Raw genomic sequence first — 24,065 nt, 5'->3', positions numbered from 1 at the left:
ACTGCCTCGACAGTCCCTTAGAGATTCTAAAGAGTCTGCTGGACCTGTAGAAACATTCCACACACCTTAACAGCAAGATCTCCCTCTGCATCTCAGCTAGACATGAAACTCTTTGGGAAAATACCCGTCTCAATGAATCCATTTGAAAATCACTGGGTTATGCACACCAGCAGCTTTCTCAGGAGTACCAACAATCCCTGGGGGGGGGGGGGGGGGGGGGGGGGGGGTAGCCCAACCACCACTATTTTGGGAATGCTCACCCTCACGACATTCTCCATACATAAAAAGGTGTCCTCTAGCAACCCAGGCACATATGGGACTGGGCCTATGTGATCTCAAAGGCTCAGGTTCTGCCACTGAACTTTGGCTGGTCCTTTAAAACAGTATTGGAAGCTGCAAAAACTCCAGTTCTCTATATCCAAAAACATGGTTTTCCCCCTACGTTACAGACTGCTTGTTAAAGGTATGTGGGAAGGTGATTAACAAAAAGTCATTTTACAAAAATGATATTTTTAATTATAGAACCAATGCCTTCTGTTTCAAAAAAGTTAACCAAATATTATTTTACAAGCAGACAAAACAAGTTATTCTTCCTACGGTCATAATGGTAAATAAAAAGAGGGTGACTACCGACTCAGCATGGCATTGCTTCTGTTCTGATATTCTTAAGTTCTTTTGCACCCTGTTGATTGGTTTGAGAGAGCTGGTCGTCTAATTTAGAGAAATACCACACTGAGCCAGCAGGAGGTGCTCCAGAGCAGGTACGAGGTGCATTGGCAGTGTTCTGTCTGTGGGTCTCAGTACTGAAATATCAGGTGCGTGGCGGAACAGGTAGAAGATGCACTTGCAGAGCTGAGAGGGGGACCTTGGTACTAGAATAGCAGGGGCTGCTGCAGGGCAAAAGTGAACTGCATTGGCAGAGCTGCGTGCGGGCCTTAGTGCTGAGATAGCAATGGGTGCTGCAGTGGAGAAGTGAGGTGCATTGGCAGAGCTGCGTGGGGGGGGGGGGGGGGGGGGGGGGTGTTCCAGCATCAGGATATGCATGGACACACTAGATAAGACCATATGGCTTACTATAATGTTTTTGTGTTTCTCGGATAGCAGAGGGGCACTGGGTGTCAAAACACCACACTTCCATTATAAAGTGTACTGCAGCGGAAGTCAAGCTGAAATAGACCAGGATGAGATCCTCTAGGAAGAAACCCCAGCGGTAGCTTCAGAGTCCGTTTGTTACACAGTGGCTTCACTTTCCGTGGGCTGCTGCTCTTCCTCCTCCAGCAGGCTGTAAGCCGCATGAGTCTGGAATGGTCGCTGCAGGGGGTGGGCCAGCAGCTTGGCCATGCAGTTGTGCAGCTCCACTGCTGGGTTGTTTAAAGATACTTCATATTTATAATTTGTGCCCTTTGTGTCCAGGCTCCCAAAGAAACTGTACATGTCCTGCAGGCAGAGGACAGAGATATTGTAAATATGGGATATAAATGTTGTTGCTTACCCTTGTAATGGAAAAAAAATGAGATTCCTACATAACTGACAAAACTGTTTCTACACAAGATATACATTTAAAACCTAGGGCTGACCATACGGCAAAAAATACTGCTATTAAACAGATGAACCCTTATATTAAAGCTAGGGATGTGCATGCAACTCCTGGACTTATAGTACATGCATAACTGATAGTATGCATGTACTTTTAATAGCACGAGTTATGTGCACACTATCCTTTTTTTTTTTTTTTAAATGCATGTACTATAAAGTCTCCTCATAACTCTGAAATAAATGCACATCCTTAATTAAAACAGTACATTCTGATTGACTCAATCAGGATCTTTACCTGACCAAAAAGGAAAAGTGGTTCTTACCTGCTAATCTTTGTTCCTGGAATACCACAGATCAGTCCAAACAAGTGGGTTTTGCATCCCTACCAGCAGATGGCGGCAGAGAATAAAAACTTTTTCAGGCACTGCTATATAACAGAGTGCTATCAGCAATCCCTCAGTACTGACCTGTATTCATGCCCACCTACAGGAAGAAAACTCTCCAACTCAAACTTCCCTTTAAAAATGCGAGCTTTCCTTGCAAGGGCAAATCCAGAATCCTGGGCTGGAGCCACCTGAACTGAAACCCAACAACCAATACAGGAACCAAAAAAAAACTGGTTAGCTCTATGGTTCAACACATCAGATCAATGTAATAACAGATAGAAAGCTCTGAATTAGACCTAACTGCAGCTTCAATTGTCTTGTCTTTCGGAACCAAGGGGATGGGCCTCTGGACTGATGTGGTAGTCCAGGAATGAAAATTAGCAGGTAAGAACCAAATTTTCCTTTCCTGTTCATACCCCAATTCAGTCAAGACAAGTGGGATGTACCCAAGCTCCCCTTCATTGGGCAGGAACCTGAAAGACCTGCTTGCAAAACACCTTCACCAAACATAGCGTCTTCTGGCACACGAATATTCACTCAGTTATATCTGGTGAAAGTGAGACACGAAGGCCAAGTCACAACTCTACATATCCCTTGAGGCAACACCAAAATGACACATTGCCCAGGAGGCTGCTTGCACTCTAGAAAATGCGCTCGTAACCCTTCTAAGGCTGTTCGATCTTTACAGAAATAAGCCAAAAAAAAAATATACCCCTTTAACAAAAGAACATGGCTGTAGTGCCTTCCATTCTCTTTTCACTCCACTGTTCTTGGGTCTGCCTGAGATGATCTGCCTGACGAAAAACTGTTAGGGATCGTAAGGACGACAGAATCCGACAAACATCCAAATAAGTTCCCTTGCATGTGGCGCATCCAATGATAAAGTTAGAAACTTTGGAAGCTCCACCATCTTGTTAACATGAAATGAGGAGACAACCTTCGGTAAAACAGAGGGAACTGTACTCAGCGTCATACTTTCACAGCAATCTGCTAGAAAGAAGCTCTACAGGACCAAGCCTGAATCTCCGAAATCCACCTGACTGAACCAATGGCCACCAGAACTACGTTCAAAGAGATCCTTTGACGCCCTCTGCAAAGGCGCCAATGGAGATCCACACAGCATCTGCAGAACCAAGTTAAGGTCCACTTCGGACACGACTAATGAATCTAAGGACACAAGCGCTTGAGCCAAGGCCGCCTAAAGTGAAATACAGGCTAGTCTGTTTGACAAAACCTGTTGTAACAAAAAAGGGCAAGACCCAAGAACAGTCCCCACACTCCAGATCTTCTTCCATACACCTGGATTCAAACACCTTCCAGAGAAGCAGAGTGTCAAACAACCAGCTCCGAGCATCCTTCTGGCTATAAACACCTTCTCTCAAAAGCCAAGCCGTAAGAAAAAAAAAAAAAAAGTGACTTGTCCGATCCAGATGGGTCCTTATCGAGGTAAGCTCTGCCGATGAGCCAACCTGAGCAGTACGCCTAATGCGAGATGCACCAGATCCACAAATCATGGACGCCATGGCCATTCCTCCTAGGTCTCTAGAGCCATCCCATGACTCCTCGTCCCTCCTGGACGAATGATATACACCATTGTTTCACTGTCCAAGACGACTCTCGTCCTTCTTCGGACCTGAGGAGGGATCAACAATGCCGCCCTGCGAACCGTTTGACCAGGTCGCTTCTGTTGGCAACCAAAGACCTTGGAGCTATCCGCTTCTGACAGACCGTTTCCCAATCTGAGGCTGGCATCTGAGGTCTGCACCACCAAGTCTGAAGCCTCCAGATCTACCCCCTTTTTCCCCAATTTGTAGCAAGAAAACCATCACAAGAGCCTGGATCTGAAATCTACCTGCACTGGCAATGGCCAACGGGCCAAACACACCCTCAGGAGGGATTGCACATGAGCAAATGCCTGTGGAATCAAACTAGCATGGGAGCCATGGAGATCAGGACCTGCAAATAATCCCAGACCTTGAGAACTGAGAGGAGCAATAAGACTAGTCACTTGTGCCTGCAACTTTGCTACTCCCTCTGAAGAAAGAAATACCCAAACCAGGCATTGAACAATACCCCCTGGTATTCCAATGACTGGGCTGGCACCAGATGACACTTTTCCAGGCTTATCCCTCAGCCAAGGATCACCACCTCTTCATGACCTGCCAAATCGCCCGACCACATTTCTCCTCCAACTACACACTGATGAACCAGTCGACCAGATGAGGATGAACTAAAATCCCTTCTTTTCTCATGGCTGCCGCCACCACCACCATCCCCCCCTTCATTCAAGTCTGCAGTGTTGTTGGTAGCCAAAAAAGAGAAAGACCAAACTCTGGAAAAGCTACCCTAATACCATGAACCTCAGAAACATCTGATGCTCCACGTTTAAGGGAATATATGAATAGGGCTCCACCAGATCCAATGCTAGCAGGAAAGCTCTCCTCCGCCATCCCCGTCCACAAAACGTGGAACTCGCAGTGCTGTATAGACCATCTGGAGAACCAGAAAGGGCTGGAAAAGTACCCTCCTTCTTGGGAACTACGAATACATCAAGTGTCTCCAGTCTCCATTCTGTTGGCGGGACTAAAACCATTTGCATCTAGCTTCTGCAAACATTGCAGAGTATCCTGAACTGCCTCTCGCTCGCCTCGGGATGTGCAATGAGACTCCATGATGGCTTCTCTGATTAGCTAAGAAACTTTTCAAGCGCAACTGACCGTCATCTCCTCCAAGCCCAACTGTCTCTCCAAGATCCACTGGTCCAACATGGCTTTGATCCACTCCCCGTACAAGTGGGTTAATGCCAACGATACAGCTTCAGCAGCAGAGCGGCCCATTCTGGCTTCATTGTGAAGGCTTTTCTCCTCCGGTCTCCTGACTGGAAAGAAAAACCTCCGGGGGGGGGGGGGGGGGTGTCTACAGGCACCCCCAAAAAGCCTGCCATCTTCCAGAAGATTGTTTCTGTCCCAAGGCTGAAAACCTCCTCATATCCTGAAAAACAGGACGGACACATTATCTTGCCACCCTTTTATCCTCCAGCAACTAATTCCCCTTTCACTCCCCCATGTGGCATCAGCTTCCCCTTAAAAAGGGAGATTATAGAGCTGTGTTTTAGACCACAAATCCACTGATCAATTTCACAACCACAGGAGTCTGCAAGCTGCAACTGCTGAGACCTTGCTTCTGGTAGATGTGCAGACCAAAACGTATAGCGAACACGCCTCATAGGCCACCTCCAACTGGGCCGCCTGCATAGAACCTTTTTCCTGATCCTTCTGTACCCTGCCTAAACCAGCTCTGTGTCAGGCTACCGCCAATCGCTGCTCGAAGACCACCTGCCTAAATAGGCCTTCACTACCCGACTCCTGAAGCATAATCTCGATTCCTAGCTCATCAAGAACCTGAGGGGAAGCAACTCCTCTCCTGGAACAGACCTTTCACCACTGGAACAGATGCACATCTGGAACCTCATGCCCCAGGACACTCTCTCAGATTAACAGCACCTGGAGGGCTCCTCCAGTGTGCAGAGATGGACTTCTCATCTGTGAGTCTCCCACATGCCCACCTTAGTGAGCCACACAGGCGCATCACCTCTTTCCCCCACCTGCCTAAATAAGCCTTATGCAGGAGCAGTACAAACCTCAGTGGGAAAAAGACTGCTCTGAATCACTGGCCACCTCAGCAAGCTCCTCAGCTGGCTCTTCCCTGCTCTCCCAGTCCTCCCTGGTCTTCGTTTGCCTCCTACCACATACAGACAAGATGGCTGCCGCCTCCTTATTTCTGGTGGCCTTCTTGCCGGCGCCCGAAGGGTGAAATGCTTGCCTGCTGCCCCCTTAGGAGCTGCCTCCGCCCCTAGAGGAACAAGTGGGACAGAGCGCGCATGCATTCAGGCGCGAACACCATTCTCCGCAGGGCCTGTAAGATGTGGCACATTGCACGGTTGGCGCCATGTTGCCCTCACACATGCGCCATGCCAACAGCGCACAACCTCCGAGATCCCTCGCGGTCCCCAGGTAGAGGAACCCAGCCTCCCAACGCACTCCGCACCAATCGCACACAATACCCATTGCGCTCTCCTGGACATGCAGCGCAATGCCTGCACAAAGGTCCGCCGAGCTCTCCTGGACCTCAGGTGTACAGCTGCGGCTTCTCTCCTCACCCTGTTTCAGTACTAACAGAACCAACACGTCACAAGCACTGGCCGATCACTGCTTCACTTACTACTTGCTTAAAAAAAAAAAAAAAAAAAAAGTAAGGCAGCAGTCTTAAATTTAAGATGACAATAAGGGGATACGTCCCAGAGTCTTGCAGCCAGTAACAGATGAAGGGGATCCAAAAGGGACTGAGGGAGCCAGCACCCCTGACTTTCAAGTCCTCTGCTTACTTTGGGCTGAGACAGCCAGGGATCACCAGCCACCCCGCTCGACTTAAGGGATGGCCCATGAAGGAACCTAGCACCTTAGGGAGCCAGATCCTCTCATCTCCATTTTTTTTTTTTTAAACTCTTCCAGAACCCCAGACTGCAGGTTTTACACCTCTACCATCTGCTGGAGACAGAAATACTGCAAGACTGCAGGTGGCGCTCTCGTTTATGTAGCAATGCATGAAAATCTGTTTTTATTCTCTGCCTCCATCTGCTGGAAGGGATGCAAAACCTACTTGTTTGGACTGATCGGGGTATGAACAGGACAAGAGTTCATGTGACTAACCCCTCCCCCACCCAAACAGTACCCCTTATTTTAATATTCCATTTTAGACAAGTATAAGTTATCCACATAACACTAGTTAGGATCCCCTCTTCCCATGTGCAGAGATCTATACTAAGTCCCTACCTTCCAGCTCATTTCATCCTCCTTCTCCTCAGCACCGTTGTGGATGTAAACCAAGTCGAAAAAGAAATAGGGGCACTGAAGCAGTTTCTGAAAAGAGAAGGAACAGGCAAAGTGCAGGAACCAGTTCTAAGAACTCAGAATTCACCCGGGGATCTTGAGTGAGCGCAGCTCCCAGCTGCAGTACAAAACCTTCCCTATGTTATTAGTCATAATATAATAGGATTTTATAGTTTACACTATTTATACCAGTGTCTAGGAATATTGTGGCAGGAAGCCAGTAAAATGCGTAGACCAGTCATCTCAGTTTTCTTAGAAAATATTTATTATGGAGATCACAGATGAAACCGTGTAAATTCCAAAATGACCAAACAAGAAAAATATAATCCACAGTGGCCAACTCAGGCCGAGTTTTGCCTAATCATAAGCTGCATCAGGGCTTTATATAGTTATGTATAGCTGGGTTTAAAAAAGATTGATAAGTTTTTGGAGGAGAAGTCTATTAACTGCTATGAATCAAGTTGACTTAGGGAATGGCCTCTGCTACCGTGTTTCCCCGATAGTAAGACACCCCTGATAGTAAGACGTAGTGGGAATTTTAGGGGGGGTCGGCTAATGTAAGACATCCCCCGAAAGTAAGACCTAGTGTTCAAAAAAAAATTATTTTTAAATACCTGTCGGAGGGCCGCGTGGGTCCAGGCGGCCGGCGGCGGGAGCCGGGTGGTCGCGTGTTAAATCTAGGCCGCGGGCGGGTGGGCGCTTGTTCCATCTAGGCCGGGTCGCACAGGCGCGCATTCATTCACTGCCGGTGGGGGCTGCCTCGGCAGCCCCCACCGGCAGCCCCCACCGGCAGTGAATGAATGCGCGCACAGGCCCACAGCGCCTGTGCGACCCCTGCGATTCGGCGCTGGGGGCTGCCGGTGGGGGCTGCTTTCGGCGCTCAAGGCAGTCACATGCTGTGACGTCACGGCATGCCGAGGCAGCCCCCACCGGCAGTGAATGAATGCGCGCCTGTGCGACCCGGCCTAGATGTAACACGCGACCACCCGCCGCCCGCCTCGAACTAACGCGCGTCCACCCGCCCCCCCCCCCCCCGGGAACAAGCGCCCACCCGCCCGCGGCCTAGATTTAACACGCGACCACCCGGCTCCCGCCGCCTGGACCCACGCGGCCCTCCGACAGGTATTTAAAAAATTTTATTTTTTTTTGAACACTACGTCTTACTTTCGGGGGATGTCTTACAGGTTTTTTCCAATATAAGACATACCCTGAAAGTAAGACATAGTGGGACTTTTTGGGGTAAAAAGAAAGTAAGACGCTGTCTTACTTTCGGGGAAACACGGTATTACTGGCATCAGTAGCATGGGGTCTTCTTCGTGTTTGGGTACTTGCCAGGTTCTTGTGGCCTGGTTTGGCCTCTGGTGGAAACAGGATGCTGGGCTTGATGGACCCTTGGTCTGACCCAGCATAGCTATTTAACTTAGAAATTGCCATCTTGATCAATCAGCATACTTATACAAGTTAATATATAAAGGATGTATATACGATAGGCTATCGAATAGAAATCCTTATTATTAACGTGTATAAGTATGCTGATTGGTTGAGAATGATGCATAGCACACCAGACCACTGCTGCATCTTCTCTGACTGTGTCTATTAAGGTCTAATAATAAATGAAATCATACTGATCGATCAAGATAGCGATATACATAACTATATAAAGCCCCTGATGCAGCCTGTGATTAGAAATAACTCGTAAAATATCTTTTTCGGTAGCTGGGTCCAACTTATGGAATTCCCTGCCTGATTCTTTATGCCTCTTACCTTCAACTCAACAATTTAAGAAAGCATTAAAAACCCATCTGTTCCAGAAAGCATTTAGTTCCCTAATAATCAATCATAAGTTCAGTTTTCACCATTGATAAATTTTTCACTCATTTTCTCTCAATCATTTTCCTCTCATACTACATTTTAGAAAGCACTTTGGTTTTTTTTGTAAATTTTATGTTTCTGAACTGTTTTATATTGTTCTTTTGTTTTAAGTTTTTTACCTCTAGATTATGTATGTTTTACTTTAACAGTTTTGATTAATTTCCCAATTGTAAAAGCAGTATATGAACATTTTTAAATAAACGACTGGTCTATACTTTTTACTGGCTTCCTGGCTCTTATAGACTGTCTACTGTATTGCTTTTTGGAATATTTGTGGGTAATATATTGAATCTTCAAACTATGGTCCTGGGTTCCAGACTAACTTTGACACTTATTACAGAAGGACCTAACAATCACTTCTGAGAGTTACTCAACACACAGACAACCCCCTCCAAAACTGTTCTGCTCCCTATGCAGAGACATCTCTAAGCAGCTGGAAACTCACCTTCATGGGCTCTGTGATGGAGAACTGGGGCTGGCTAGCTGGCCGGCTGTAGATGAGAATCATCCGGATGACATACGGTGGGGGGATAGTCTGGACATTCTCAGTGACCGGGAACTCACTTCTCTGCTGTCTGCAATAGTACGAGATGTGCATTACGTCAGCTACCCATCTGCTTCTGCATATAATTCAGCCTTCTCATACTCACATGTGCCTAGAGGAGCCTTCCTGAGCTAGCGTACTATGCCTTCTCTGGCCATATTCAAGTCCCCACCTAAAATTCTACCTCAGAGTTTGCTTTTAAATCTTAAACATGGCTCTTCCAGGATCTTAACCTCTAGATTTTAACCATTTACACTGTAATACATACATTTCCTGAAACCTCTCATTTGTTTTATTGATTTAATGACTAGAGCAGTGACCTCTTCTGCGTATCTTTACAATCACTGCGGGCATTTAGTAGCACTTTAAAAATGAGAAGCAATAGCAGTAGAACAGGGGGTAGAAATGCACATCTTTGGGCTGGACAGGATCTCATACATCAGAGACTTTCAGGAACAAGGACCACTGCAGTCTCAAAAGCTGGTGACCAACAATAATTTTTTTTGTATTTCTCATATACTGGTCCAATCAAAGGTATTATGACCTGCAAAGAACCAGTTTTTTCAGGATTGATGGATTTTCTGGAACTCGGCATTTTATAAAATGAGAAACATTTCCTTCTAATGTTTTTCTAACAGATGGTGCAATGTAATCGTACCCATTAATTTTCTTTCCTTGAGTCCTTGCAGACCAGTCTGAACTATTGTGATTCCCTTTCACTAGCAGGTGGAGGCAGAAAACTGTTTTGTTTTATATTCTGGGATAGATGGAACCACCACCAGTAGCCTACTGCCATAGAGAGCTTATCCTACTTACAAACATTAGGAGACAAAGAGGAAGGCACATTAATTAGGCTGGCAATGTAAAAAAAAAAAAAAAAAAAAAAGGGGGGGCATTATGGCTCCCCTGCCCCCCACTTTTTTTTTTGAGACATTGGGTGAGAAATAAGACTACCCTAAGCCTGCATGCACGCACCCCTCTAAGCTCTTCCCAGCTCCCTGGGCCCCCCTTCTCTCGTTTCTATTTTCTGGGAGGGATATAGACTGGTTTGCTAGGAATCAAGGAAAGGAAATGAATGGGTACGATTAAATTTCACCTTCCTTTACAATCTGCAGACCAGTCTGAACTCCTGGGATGTGCCAACGCAGTGTTAGCTTGGGAGGGTACGGACTATCGCTGCCATCACCTTCCTGACAAATCTCCAAGTCTTCCCTTGTCTGCAGATTTAGTTTATAATGCTTTATAAAAAATGCCATGATGTCCAGGTCGCTGCTTTGCAAATCTCCTGTGGTGATGCCACTTTCTGCTTCGCAGAGGTCGAGGACCGAGCTCTACTGGTAGAGTGCACTTTCAGACCTGCTGGCACTTGCTTGCCCAATGTAGGCGGCTGCTATAGCCTCTTTAATCTAGCTTACAATGGATGTGTTTGGCATCCAAAGCAAGACAATCTGATTCTCTGAAACCATTTGTGACAGATTTCATAAGCACCCTCCTAACATCCAGTAGATGTAGCCTTCTCCCCCCCCCCCTTGCATGCCTATCTCTGACCTTCTCTGACAGCATCAGCCTTCTGCTGTAATTCTGCCCCGGTGGGGCCCAGCTTGCTAGTAGGGTTCTTGCAAGGTGCCCGTGTGCCCTTGCCCATGGGACCAGGACTATAGCTACTGCTATCAACCCCAGCACCTGCTGATAAGTCCTTACCCTGGGCTCTCTCACCCTTAACAGTTTCTTTACCTGCAGCTTAAAAGACCCTCGCTTGGGTCATAAAGACCATCCTATCTTGTGTCCAATCAAGCCCCCAAATAAACCAGGGAGTGGGATCGTTCCAACTGGCTCTTGGTCTTGTTCACCACCCATCCCAATTTCTCCAGCAGCTGTTTGACCTTTACCTTGGAAAGCCTGCTTTCCTGCCAGGACTTGGCCCCGATTAGCCAATCGTCCTACAGATGCACCAGTATTCCCCGTTTCCTCAACTGTGCCATCACCACCATTACTTTGGTAAGTGTGTATGGCACTGTGCTAGGACAGGGACAATGCTCTGCACTGGAAATGGTTGCCCAATACTAAGAATTTCTGCTGCACATGCCTGATTGGGATGTGTGTATGTTACTCCTGCGGGAATTCTGTGCAAAGACATTTACAAAATTCTGCGCACAAAAACTTAAAATTCTGCAAACTTTATATTGGTCAAAACAAAGGCCATCATATAAATTGTGTTAAGTAATTACATTTTAAATTAATACAGAAAAAAAAAATTACTTAACCTTTTAGATCCTGCTCATTGAAGGCATCATTTCCTGATGCCCCTTTTTACATATCTTAGTTAACTAGACCCAAATATGGTATAAAAAAATTTGCAAGTAATTAAAAGTCTATGAAAAAATGTTCCACTTGTGGAACATTGGTACCTAAAAGGTTAAAGATGCAGAATTTTAAATGTTTTGAGCAGAATTTACCTAGAAATTCGTTGTAAGAGAGAGAGAGTGTCCCTTCTACTCGCTCTCCCTACTCCCCTGGTCTCTTTGCCCTCTCAGGCCCCAACTCCTCCACCTGCCAGTACCTCTCCCCTCCACCTCTAGGCTCAACTCCTTCCATTCTATCGCCAGTCCCAGAGTTTGACCCCGTTCTCAGTACTGCTCCTCACACAGGCTCCCTCTGTCCCTCTCTCACACACACACACACACACATGCTCCCTCTCTACTACACACATGCAAACATCTTCACACAGGCTACCTATGCCTCTCTCATGCACCCCTTCACACAGGCTCTGTGTCACACACACACGAGCTCCCAATCTCTCCCAATCTCCTCATATAAGAACATAAGAACATGCCATACTGGGTCAGACCAAGGGTCCATCAAGCCCAGCATCCTGTTTCCAACAGTGGCCAATCCAGGCCATAAGAACCTGGCAAGTACCCAAAAACTAAGTCTATTCCATGTTACCGTTGCTAATGGCAGTGGCTATTCTCTAAGTGAACTTAATAGCAGGTAATGGACTTCTCCAAGAAGTTATCCAATCTTTTTTTTTTTTTTTTTTTATTAAAACTGCACTAACCACATCCTCTGGCAACAAATTCCAGAGTTTAATTGTGCGTTGAGTGAAAAGAGCTTTCTCCGATTAGTTTTAAATGTGCCATATGCTAACTTCATGGAGTGCCCCCTATTCTTTCTACTATCCGAAAGAGTAAATAACCGATTCACATCTACCTGTTCTAGACCTCTCATGATTTTAAACACCTCTATCATATCCCCCCCTCAGCCGTCTCTTCTCCAAGCTGAAAAGTCCTAACCTCTTTAGTCTTTCCTCATTGGGGAGCTGTTCCATTCCCCTTATCATTTGTCACCCTTCTCTGTACCTTCTCCATCACATTTATATCTTTGAGATGCGGTGACCAGAATTGTACACAGTATTCAAGGTGCAGTCTCACCATGGAGCGATTTTATAGAGGCATTATGACATTTTCCGTTTTATTCACCATTCCCTTTCTAATAATTCCCAACATTCTGTTTGCTTTTTTGACTGCCACAGCACACTGAACTGATTTCAATGTGTTATCCACTATGATGCCTAGATCTCTTTCTTGGGTGGTAGCACTTAATATGGAACCCAACATTGTGTAATTATAGCATGGGTTATTTTTCCCTATATGCATCACCTTGCACTTATCCACATTAAATTTCATCTGCCATTTCGATGCCCAATTTTCCAGTCTCACAAGGTCTTCCTGCAATTTATCACAATCTGCTTATGATTTAACTACTCTGAACAATTTTGTATCTGCAAATCTGATTACCTCACTCATCATATTTCTTTCCAGATCATTTATAAATATATTGAAAAGTAAGGGTTCCAATACAGATCCCTGAGGTACTCCACTGCCCACTTCCTTCCACTGAGAAAATTGTCCATTTAATCCTACTCTGTTTCCTATCTTTTTAGCTAGTCTGTAATCCACGAAAGGACATCGCCACCTATCCCATGACTTTTTACTTTTCCTAGAAGCCTCTCATGGGGAACTTTGTCAAATGCCTTTTGAAAATCCAAGAACACTACACCTAACTGTTTATTAACTCCTTCAAAAAAAGTGAAGCAGATTTGTGAGGCAAAACTTGCCCTGGGTAAAGCCATGCTGACTTTGTTCCATTAAACCATGTCTTTCTATATGTTCTGTGATTTTGATGTTTAGAACATTTTCCACTACTTTTCCTGGCACTGAAGTCAGGCTAACCAGTCTGTAGTTTCCCGGATTGCCCCTGGCACCCTTTTTAAATATTGGTGTTACATTTGCTATTCTCCGGTCTTCAGGTACAATGGATAATTTTAATGATAGGTTACAAATTTTTACTAATAGGTCTGAAATTTCATGTTTTAGTTCCTTCAGAACTCTGGGGTGTATACCATCCAGTCCAGGCGATCTACTACTCTTCAGTTTGTCAATCAGGCCTACCACATCTTCTAGATTCACCGTGATTTGGTTCAGTCCATCTGAATCATTACCCATGAAAACCTTCTCCAGTACGGGTACCTCCCCCAACATCCTCTTCAGTAAACACCGAAGCAAAGAAATCATTTAATCTTTCCGCGATGGCCTTATCTTCTCTAAGTGCCCCTTTAACCCCTCGATCATCTAATGGTCCGACTGACTCCCTCACAGGCTTTCTGCTTCGGATATATTTTTAGAAGTTTTTACTGTGAGTTTTTGCCTCTACGGCAAACTTCTTTTCAAATTCTCTCTTAGCTTGTCTTATATTTAACTTGCCAACACTTATGCATTATCCTATTTTCTTCTGTTGGATCCTTCTTCCAGTTTTTGAATGAAGATCTTTTGGCTAAAATAACCTCTTTCACCTCCCCTTTTAACCATGCTGGTAATCGTTTTGCCTTCTTTCCACCTTTAATGTGTGGAACACATCTAGACTGTGCTTCTAGGATGGTTTTGGTTTTTTTTGGTTTTTTTTTTTTTTTTTTTTTTAACACTTATTACCTTTGTAGCTGCTCCTTTCAGTTTTTTTCTAACTATTTTTCTCATTTTATCAAAGTTTCCCTTTTGAAAGTTTAGCACTAGAGCCGTGAATTTACACATTGTCCCCCTTCCAGTCATTAAATCAAATTTGATCATATTATGATCACTATTGCCAAGCGGCCCCACCACCGTTAACCTCTCACCAAGTCCTGTGCTCCACTGAGAATTAGATCTGAAATTGCTCCCTCGTTGGTTCCTGAACCAATTGCTCCATAAAACTATCATTTATTCCATCCAGGAATGTTATCTCTCTAGCATGTCCCAATGATATACATTTACCCAGTCAATATTGGGGTAATTGAAGTCTAAATGAGGAAGAAGCATAAACCTTGCACATTAGCAAGTAACAGAAAACGCTGGTGCAGGATAAATGTTAAACCACCAATTCTATGGTGTATTTTAATAGCAGTTCCAAATGGCAACTCCATGAATTCAGATATGAGGGTTTAAACAGGTCCCCCGACACGGTCCCGTGTTTCGCTAGGCTGCATCGGGAGGGACCCAGGGTACATTCAAATCTAAAGTATAAAAACAAATCTGAATCAGAATAATGGTGACAGTGGCTACATAGTGAAAACCTTTTTAACCATGTACATACCTCTGAAGTGATACCCGGAGCGCGCAGGCTCTCACAGATGTAGGCTATTTAAACATAGGAAAAGGCGCGAACGCGGCAGCTCTCGCAAGAGCTGTCAAAAACACCAGGTCTCGGCAGATCTGTCCCGTCAGTGGCCACAAGCGAAACTCAATAGAAAAGATTCCACTCAATTTCTCTATTAAGACCCTCAGGGACCACTGTGTTGAGCATAAAGATCCATCTCTGCCCCCTACGACCCAGGACCGAGGGGTAGTCACCGCCCCGGAGAGGGCGGCCCACCACCTCGATGACCGTGAAGTAGAGATCAGAGATGGCATGGCCACATTCAATCCAATGGGAGACTAGGGGCTCATCTACTCTGTGTAAGCGAATGTTAGAACAATGTTCTATCATTCGAGTTTTTAACATGCGCGTCGTTTTTCCCACAGAGTAGAGGACAAGGACACTTCACAATATAAACCACGCCTTTAGTGAGACAATCTGATACCGCCCGAAGTTGAAACAGGCGCCCGGTGATGGGATGTACAAAAGATGATGTTCTTTCCGTGTGGCCGCACATAGTGCAGTGGCCACATGGACCATGTGTACCCTGGCTGTACACTAAGTCAACAGGTGAAGATGTATGGACCAACCGGTCACGCAAGTTTTTGCCGCACTTAAAAGTAAAGCGCAGCGGGCTATGTAGAAGGTCCGTGAGTGCAAGGGCTTCCCAGTGTCGTCTTATCGAGGCAATGGCTCTCCCCATAATCGAAAAGGGTAATATACAATTATTAGTCTCATCCTCAGAGTTCGAAGCTGGTAGAAAACAGCCAATCTCTGTTAGTGTACAACGCCCTTTTAAAAGCTCTTTTTATCACCCTATAGGGATAGCCGCGCTCCAAAAAACGGTTAAACATAATATGTGCTTGCGCTAAACATTCTGAGCGAGAGGAGCACAGGCGACGCAAGCGTAAAAACTGTCCCGTGGGAATATTGTCACGTAAGGCGCGGGGATGACAGCTCTGATACTGTAAGAGTGTATTCCGATCAGTCTCCTTACGGTAAAGCGTGGTTTCAAACCTGTCATCCCCCGCAGTGACCATAATGTCCAAAAAAGCTATTGCCAGAGGGTGAATACAAAAATTAAATTGAATGTATGAGTTCAGAGAGTTAAGCCAATCAAGAAAACAGTAGAATTGTATATCTGTCCCCGTCCAAATTAAGAACACATCATCAATGTAACGGTGCCAAACAAATGAATCTGAACCATTCCGAAGGGTAAATGAATTGATTCTCAAAGTGGTCCATAAACAGGCAAGCCAAGCTAGGGGGCCATGGTAGCCCCCATGGCTGTGCCTTTAATCTGTTGAAAATATGAGTTCTGAAATTGAAAAAAATTATTTGTAAGCGCTAATTCTGACAACCTGGTTAAAAACGAAGTTGACACGCAGTGTGGTCGGGGACGCTGATCCAAGGTACGTGAAATAACTTGAAGGGCCTCATCCTGGGGTATATTCGAATACAAAGAGACCACATCCAGCGTGACGTGTCCTTGTCCTCTACTCTATGTGGGAAAAACGACGCGCATGTTAAAAACTCGAATGATAGAACATTGTTCTAACATTCGCTTACACAGAGTAGATGAGCCCCTAGTCTCCCATTGGATTGAATGTGGCCATGCCATCTCTGAGCTCTACTTCACGGTCATCGAGGTGGTGGGCCGCCCTCTCCGGGGAGGTGACTACCCCGCGGTCCTGGGTCGTAGGGAGCAGAGATGGATCTTTATGCTCAACACGGTGGTCCCTGAGGGTCTTAATAGAGAAATTGAGTGGAATCTTTTCTATTGAGTTTCGCTTGTGGCCACTGCCGGGACGGATCTGCCGAGACCTGGTGTTTTTGACAGCTCTCGCGAGAGCTGCCGTGTTCGCGCCTTTTCCTATGTTTAAATAGCCTACATCTGTGAGAGCCTGCGCGCTCCGGGTATCACTTCAGAGGTATGTACATGGTTAAAAAGGTTTTCACTATGTAGCCACTGTCACCATTATTCTGATTCAGATTTGTTTTTATACTTTAGATTTGAATGTACCCTGGGTCCCTCCCGATGCAGCCTAGCGAAACACGGGACCGTGACGGGGGACCTGTTTAAACCCTCATATCTGAATTCATGGAGTTGCCATTATAAACAGTATTATTCTTTGCCATTTGGAACTGCTATTAAAATACACCATAGAATTGGTGGTTTAACATTTATCCTGCACCAGCGTTTTGTGGTAATTGAAGTCTCCCATTATTACCACACTACCAATTTGGTTAGCTTCCCTGTCTCTTATTTCACTGTCAGTCTCACCATCTTGACCAGGTGGACGGTAGTATACTCCTATCACTATAGTCTTCCAACACACAAGGGATTTCTACCCATAAAGATTCAATTGTGCATTTAGTCTCATGAAGGATATTTATCCTGTTGGACTCTATGCCATCCCGGGTGCTCCTCTCTGTCATTGTGATATAATTTGTACCACAGTATAACACTGTCCCATTGGTTGTCCTCCTTCCACCATGTCTGAGATGCCAATTAAGTCTATGTCATCATTCACTGCTATACATTCTAAATCTCCCATCTTACTTCTTAGACTTCTGGCATTAGCATACAAAGGTCTAAAAAGTGCCGGCCGGTCAGGAAGACAGACGCTCAATTTTACCAGTGTTCATTTTCCTAACCCCCAACTGTCAGTGGGTTCAAAAAACCAACACTCGTAAAACTGAACGCTGGTTTTTCGAACCTGCTGACAGCCACCTTCTCTTGGGTTTCTGCTAAGGAGGTGCTAGGGCTGCGTTATTGTCCCTAGTGTCTCCTTTTTAGCACAACCCCTCATTTAAATACAGTATTGCATGCCCAGGAGAGGTGGCTGGGAGAGCAAGTGCTCAACACTGAGCACCCTTTCCCCCTTGCTCTTTATAGAATCAGCCTGCCAGAATAAATAGACTCAAAAAAAAAGTTCTGCCTCCACCTGCTGGTGAAAGAGTGGAATTCCAGGAGTTCAGACTGGTCTGTGGGAGAAAGAGGAAAATCACATTGGATGTGAGCAGAAGAGAGTACAGTACATACCTGCTGACATTTTCTAAAATAACTGGTGTTGCTGAGTGCTTGTTAAACTGAATGGAAGGTTTATTTTCCAGACTAAATGATATCAGACTAATTTGCTAACTCTATTGCTTTATTCCCCACCTTTTCTTTTACAACTGTATTGTAACTCCTGTTCCATTCAGACAGAGTTTTGCAAAAAACATATGCAGCTTGCAAGGTCTACTAGAAAGGCTCCAGTATCTTTAAACAAGCAGAAGTTAACCCTTGATCACCACTACTCTTCCCTGCTGCTGGATCTTGATGGCACTTACATTAAATTGAAGAGTCCTTCCAGATCTGGGTTATCAGGAGGGCTAAGGATTATTTTTCACAGACAGCCACAGCTTCCAATGCATTCTCAGCGCCTTTCCAGGTACCACCAAGGATGCCGCTGGAAGGTCAGCCAGCAGCTCTTTACTGAGGCTTTGCAGCAGTCTTCAGCCTAAGATCAGTTAACACCTTGGTGGCTATGCAGAAGAACAGAATCTGCAGGGCCTGGTTTATAAAGGGTTGCTTATCTGCTACTGAAAATTCAGCTCATAAATCTTGCCATGCCATAGAATACTGCTGCATGAACCAGACTGCAGCACTCTCAAGGTTCTGTTCCATTTGGTGTGACTGCAATAACCAGCATAGATGCCAGCTCTGAGTGCTTGAGCACCTCTTAATATCTCCTACATTCTTATCAGTTGGGGAGCTGAGAACTGTGTTTGGGCTCTGGGATAGGGCAGGCAGAAAACACTAGAATCTCCTTTGGTACAACAGCAGCCAAGCTGGACCATGCCAATGATCTATCTGGCCCAACAGCCTGCCGCCAATAGTAGCCCAGTCTCACCAGATGAAAACCAAAGTTCATCTAAGTGCTTCCTGTAGATTTCTGTGAAATCACTAGGCTTCCACCCATCCTCTAATATCCATCTATATTTGAGATTTTGCTGGGGTGGGAAGGAACTCATTTGTGTTGAATTCAGCACTGCCAGTCATTTTAAGAAGTTAGCTCCTATGGTAAGCAGCAACATTTGAAGCCTATAACTTGAGAAGCCAAAAGCCTCAGCAGCCATTGAAGCTGCTGGCTTGGAAGGCACCTGGTTTCTCTTCCTCTACTTCTCCCTCCTACTTCTATCACCAGTGACGCCAGCTCTGAGAATCTCAGGAGGTAGTCCTCAGCAACTCTGGACTTCTCCAGTGCTAAGCAAAAGCTGGCATGTGCCTGGGGATATCTCTGGGAGGGTTGTATGCAGTACGATAACCACACAAAGAATTGGGATTGGCCCATATCCTTCCAGAAAGCAACATATCACTTTGACTTGCATTCCATGTCTGCCATCCACCCCCATTTCATTGGCTGTTCCCAGAAAGGATACTGAAAGACTCGCAGATGTTAGTCTCCAGGTCATACAAGCAACTGCATACTTCTCTGGGGTCAGAGGTGAACCCTGATAGCTGCAAGACAGTACAAGACAGATGGTAAAAGCCAGCAAAACCATGTCTGTGCAGCAAGATATCACAACTCAAGTTCTTTGGCATTCAATGACTGTAAGAAATAGCAGAAAAGTGTCTTATTAGCAAATTCAATTATATCTTATAGCAGGGGTGCTCAAACTAGTCCTTGGGGCCCCTCCAGCCAGTCAGATTTTCAGGATCTCTCTAATGAACATGCATGAGATTTCTTTGCATGAACTACCTCCTATGCATGCAAATATTTCTTCTGCATATTACAGATATTCTGAAAACCCAGTTGGCTGAGGGGAGGGTATGGGACACTCCCCCGGACCAGTTTCAGCACCCCCGTCTTACAGTAACCACTCAGTTTACAGTGTAATGTTTGGGAACACAGGACTGCTTCAATGGCCAAGACCATAAGCAAAGCACATCAAACAAAACTGACTGATGGTGTGGCAGATACTACCGTATGAAGCTTGCTGGGCAGACTGGATGGACCATTGGTCCTTTTCTGCAGTCATTTCTATGGGAACATTCTTCCAATCAGCATACTCTCCTTTCCTCATGACTCACAGCAAAAAGGTCTGGATTTCAAGAGCCAGAGGGTGATCACAGTTCTTCACATCTTTATAAATCTACAAGAGCCAGTTTCAAATCCTAGCATGGTCAAAACTGCCTTTTGCCTGTCCAAGATGGAATCAATGAGGACAAATTGTAAGTGGGTTAACAAGAGCTGTGACGTGAGAGACTGGCTACCTAACATCCAGTCATGCCACTCACCCAGGTTGCGTCGTCATTCACCACCACCAATGCAAATTCGTGTTGCTTGTCGATCTTGTGTTTTGTCCGCACAAACATTTCAATCATCTTCTGGGAGATGTTCAGTGTGTTCACTTTTGACCTGGTGAGAAATAAAGCACAGGGCAAGTGTTTTTTCTGTGGGCCTATGTGGGGGAAGGGGAAATGCAGGGAGGCCAGGGGACATCATTCCACCCAGCCAACAACACTCCTTTACTATTTTGTGTACTAGTGGGTGTATGCTCATGTTCAACTCTTACACTGAGATTACAATCCAGGTGGGAGGATAAATCTACACTAGGATTTCCCAGCAACGGCATGTTCCAAATGAAAGTGCACTAGACTAACTTTGGTGTTATCTAGTACACAATTTCTTGGAATTCCCCCCCCCCCCCTTACAGAAACACCTCAACTCTCAAGAGAGGTACTATTTACTCTAATATTTATTTATACACATAACACCAGTTACCCATTAAAAGACTCCAGTTTCTGAGAAGACATTTCTTCACATAAATCCAGGCAGATTACCTAAGGTATAAAGAAAGAGCCACAGTGCTGTAACATGGTAAAAAAAAAAATTCCAGATAAATAGTTTTAACAGAAAAATTCTAATAAAGAGGAGAGTCTGAACAAAACACTGACTCAGTGGGTCTTGGTCAGTTAGAAAAATGAATACAAAGCACTACAGAAAAAGGACAGTCCCATCACAGCCTAAAGCCAGAAGAAATCATAATAAATGTCCTGGCCTGTGAGATCACTGGTGACAAGGTGCAGCACCTCTGCAACTGATGGGACACCTTCAGTTCAGGTGCCAGGCATATACCGTATTACAGGGTAAAACAACAGGCCCGAGTGCCATTGGCCTTGCTGCCACTGTATGCATGCATGCCAATAACTGCTCCATCATTATGTCACAAGGCCTCACTCAAACCAAAATGCAAGATTAGGGAGACCACCTGATTGCAGGTCAAATGGTACACATGAGTCTGTCCTGATTTTTTAACTCCTATTTCATAGGGTTCAGAAAGTGCTGTTATAGGAATGCTTTGAAACGGGAGATGAAAAACCAGGACTAGATCACCTGTTGCTTCTGACTTGGAGCAGGAGGTGATGCTAGATAGGACACGCACCACTTTTTCTGGGCAATTCACCCTGGGGGTTCTGACTTGAAATTCCGGAGCTTGCACTGGCGTTTGCCACTCTTTGCTGCTGGAAGCGGCTGCACCCGGCGGCGCGTCCTCGCTCACGGCTGCCTCTCCCTCTCCTTCGCTCCTGCTCCCCACGCTGGCCTGCAAGCTCGCGCCTCGGTCTTCAGCCCCCTCGGGGTTGGAGCGGGTTCGAGGTCTCTGCAGCGAGGCTCGGTCTTCCCCTTCGGCGACACTTTCGGGCTCTGGTGTCTCCATCCCACCGCACGCTGCCACCTGAGCCTCCAGCTCTTCGGAACCGAGACACAGCACGGACGCAGAGACAGAAAGAAACCGACGAGGGGGAGGGTTGGGCTGCCGACTGTCTCCAGACGGCACAGAATTACACAGCAGCAGGGTCCGGAAGCCAGGCGGAAGGCTAAAGCGTCCGGAAATTGTCCGGGTTTTTAAGCCTCCAATCCAGCGCTGCAGCTCGCGTCTGCTAGGAGCGGATTGGCCTATCAGAGCTTCGGGCATGCCCCGGTGGGCCGGTCAGCCCAATCACGTGGCTGGTGTTGGCCGCAGGCGGGGGTCCCCACCCCCCATGCCTGCGGAGCCGGTGCGACCTGCGTCAGGCCGTGCAGCGATTGTTCTTTTACCGCGCGAGCTCCTCTTCCCGAAGTTCTCCGCTCACGCTTGTCCACTGGGGGGGTCCCCCCTTCGCGGCGCCAGTGGCTGCAGCTGTTGTTGCTACCGCTCCATCCTACCACAACCACCTTCAGTGGCAGCGGTTCCTCTCACCCGCCTCAGCAGCAACGGGGAAACATTGGGGCCGCCTCCATTCATCGCTTGTGCTTCTCTCGGCGAGAGGCAGCCACCGGACCTCCTGCTGCTGCTGTAATGCTTTCTTTGCCGTCTTTAGCAAACAATAATAATTTGAAACCTGCATTGGGGTTTTGCAGCCTGCACCTTCCCCTAAGCCATGTATACCTCCACATCAATAGGCCTTCCACCCGACCCTGATGGAACTCTCCCTAACCATCAGAAGTACAAACTTTTTTTTTTCTAATGTATGTAAGCTAATCAGCAGCATGAATGTGCACCAGAGTGTGAGAATCAGTGAGCATGTGTGTCGGTTGGAGTGAGTGCGTATATAGAATCTTGAGTGTGTTAATGAGCCAACCTCTTCTGGTGGGAACTTATACATTCAGCTCATGTGCACACCGGTGGCTCATCCACCACAGGCAAGAGGGCGAGGGGAGGTGATCTGCAGGAGATAGTGAGATTTGAGCATCCCTACAGATGGGCACCCAGCCTAGCATGGCCATCCAGGGTCAGGCGATCTGCATGATGTCGGACAACGCAACAACGGTAGCCTACATCAATCACCGGGAGGGGAACCAAGAGCCAGCAAGTGTCACTGGAAATAGATCTCCTTATGAAATGAGCAGAATTACATCTACAGATGATCTTGGCTTCCCACATCACAGGAAAAAACAACGTCAGAGCAGACTTTCTAAGCAGGGAGAGTCTGGATCCAGGAGAGTGGGCGTTGTCAACCTAAGCCTTTCAGCTGTTGGTAGATCGCTGGGGCCTCCCGTCAATCGACCTTCTGGCCACAACTCACATGCGAAGGTTCCCCGGTTTTTCAGTCACAGAAGAGATCAGTGGTCCCTGGGGACTGACGCCCTAGTTCAGAACTGGCCAGAAGAGGACTTAGTATATGCCTTCCCTCCATGGCCCCTGTTGGGCAGGATCATTCACAGGATCAAGCACCACAGGGGATTAGATCTACTAGTAGCTCCTGATTGGCCAGTTGTTTGTGGTATGCAGACATGCGGAGACCTCTGGAGGAGACCCCCCCCCCCTCCCGTGCCTCCCATCGCACAGGGATCTGCTCCAGCAAGGTCCGGCCCTTCACGGAGGACTCTACTCAATTCTGTCTTATGGTTTGGCCATTGAAAGGGCTCGCCTGATGAAGCAAGGGTATTTGGCGGCAGTAATTGCCACCTTGCTCCACGTGTGGACGTTCTCTATGTCCTTAGCGAATGTGCGGGTCTGGAGAGTATTTGAGGCCTGGTGTGAGGAATGCGATGTTGCCCCTCGGACGGTCAAAATTCCACTGGTTCTGGAATTTTTACAGGATGGCTTGAATAAAGGGGCTGGCCCTTAATTCTTTGAAAATCCAGGTAGCGCCTCTCTCCTGTTTCAGGGGCGAGCTGAACGGAACCCACCTGTCGGCGCAACCAGACATGACCCATTTTTTTGAAAGGAGTAAAACATCTCTGGCCATCCCTTCCAAAAGCCCAAGTGCTACATAGCCCACTATTACAGGACATAGAAAGCATTTCACTTGAGAGATCACCCTCAAAAACAAGCCCACCTGAAAAACATTCCCATGAGTATCCCACATCACTAAACCAATCGCCAGAAGAAACTAAATTAAGCGAGAATTGACCCAAACACCCCGCACCCTTCCCCCCCCCCCCCCCCCCCCCCCCCCGCGCAAAAAAAGTGCGGCAACTACGCCACACAATGGACTTGACTTGAGAGGATTAAATTTATATAAGAGACCACTGGGTTCCCCGTTAAGCAATATATTAGCATTACAAGCAATCAGTATAATGAAAACTACAAGGACTTGGGCAAAAAGCACACACAAAAAAAATACTGTTAGGATGTTCAGATGACTCCCAGGAGTCTCACCCCATAAAACTATAAGAACTATAGAAACTCACAGCC

The 24,065-nt window shown here is 46.2% G+C and overlaps 1 protein-coding gene across 2 annotated transcripts; it reads right to left on the bottom strand.

The window, feature by feature from the left end:
* Positions 1-490: 490 nt before the first annotated feature.
* Positions 491-21,875, bottom strand: BABAM1 (BRISC and BRCA1 A complex member 1). Of its 2 annotated transcripts, none has more exons than XM_029613776.1 (8): positions 21,330-21,875; positions 20,669-20,727; positions 20,182-20,302; positions 19,323-19,401; positions 18,231-18,255; positions 9,129-9,258; positions 6,755-6,841; positions 491-1,437 (listed from the first exon to the last, which is right to left on the bottom strand). In XM_029613776.1, the coding sequence occupies exons 1-8, from the start codon at positions 21,858-21,860 to the stop codon at positions 1,231-1,233; spliced, it is 1,239 nt and encodes a 412-aa protein (XP_029469636.1). In that variant the 5' UTR covers positions 21,861-21,875; the 3' UTR covers positions 491-1,230. The 2 variants fall into 2 exon arrangements, with proteins under 2 accessions (XP_029469636.1, XP_029469637.1); XM_029613777.1 differs by lacking the exon at positions 491-1,437 and adding an exon at positions 1,977-2,115.
* Between the last annotated feature and the right edge of the window lie 2,190 nt (positions 21,876-24,065).

This window comes from Rhinatrema bivittatum, chromosome 8, assembly GCF_901001135.1.
Source record: "Rhinatrema bivittatum chromosome 8, aRhiBiv1.1, whole genome shotgun sequence".
Classification (NCBI taxonomy): domain Eukaryota; kingdom Metazoa; phylum Chordata; class Amphibia; order Gymnophiona; family Rhinatrematidae; genus Rhinatrema; species Rhinatrema bivittatum.
Note: the sequence above shows the minus strand (reverse complement) of the source record. Positions and strands in the feature narration are given on the sequence as shown.

Bases quoted from the DNA above. Each gene is read 5' to 3' on its own strand.
- BABAM1 (XM_029613776.1), bottom strand. From the start codon at position 21,860: ATGCCCGAAGCTCTGATAGGCCAATCCGCTCCTAGCAGACGCGAGCTG. The intron at 19,402-20,181 runs GTGAGTGGCATG...ACTGTCTTGCAG, and splicing joins TGAATGACGACGCAACCTGG to CTATCAGGGTTCACCTCTGA. The intron at 1,438-6,754 runs GTAGGGACTTAG...CTCTGCCTGCAG, and splicing joins AGGATGAAATGAGCTGGAAG to GACATGTACAGTTTCTTTGG.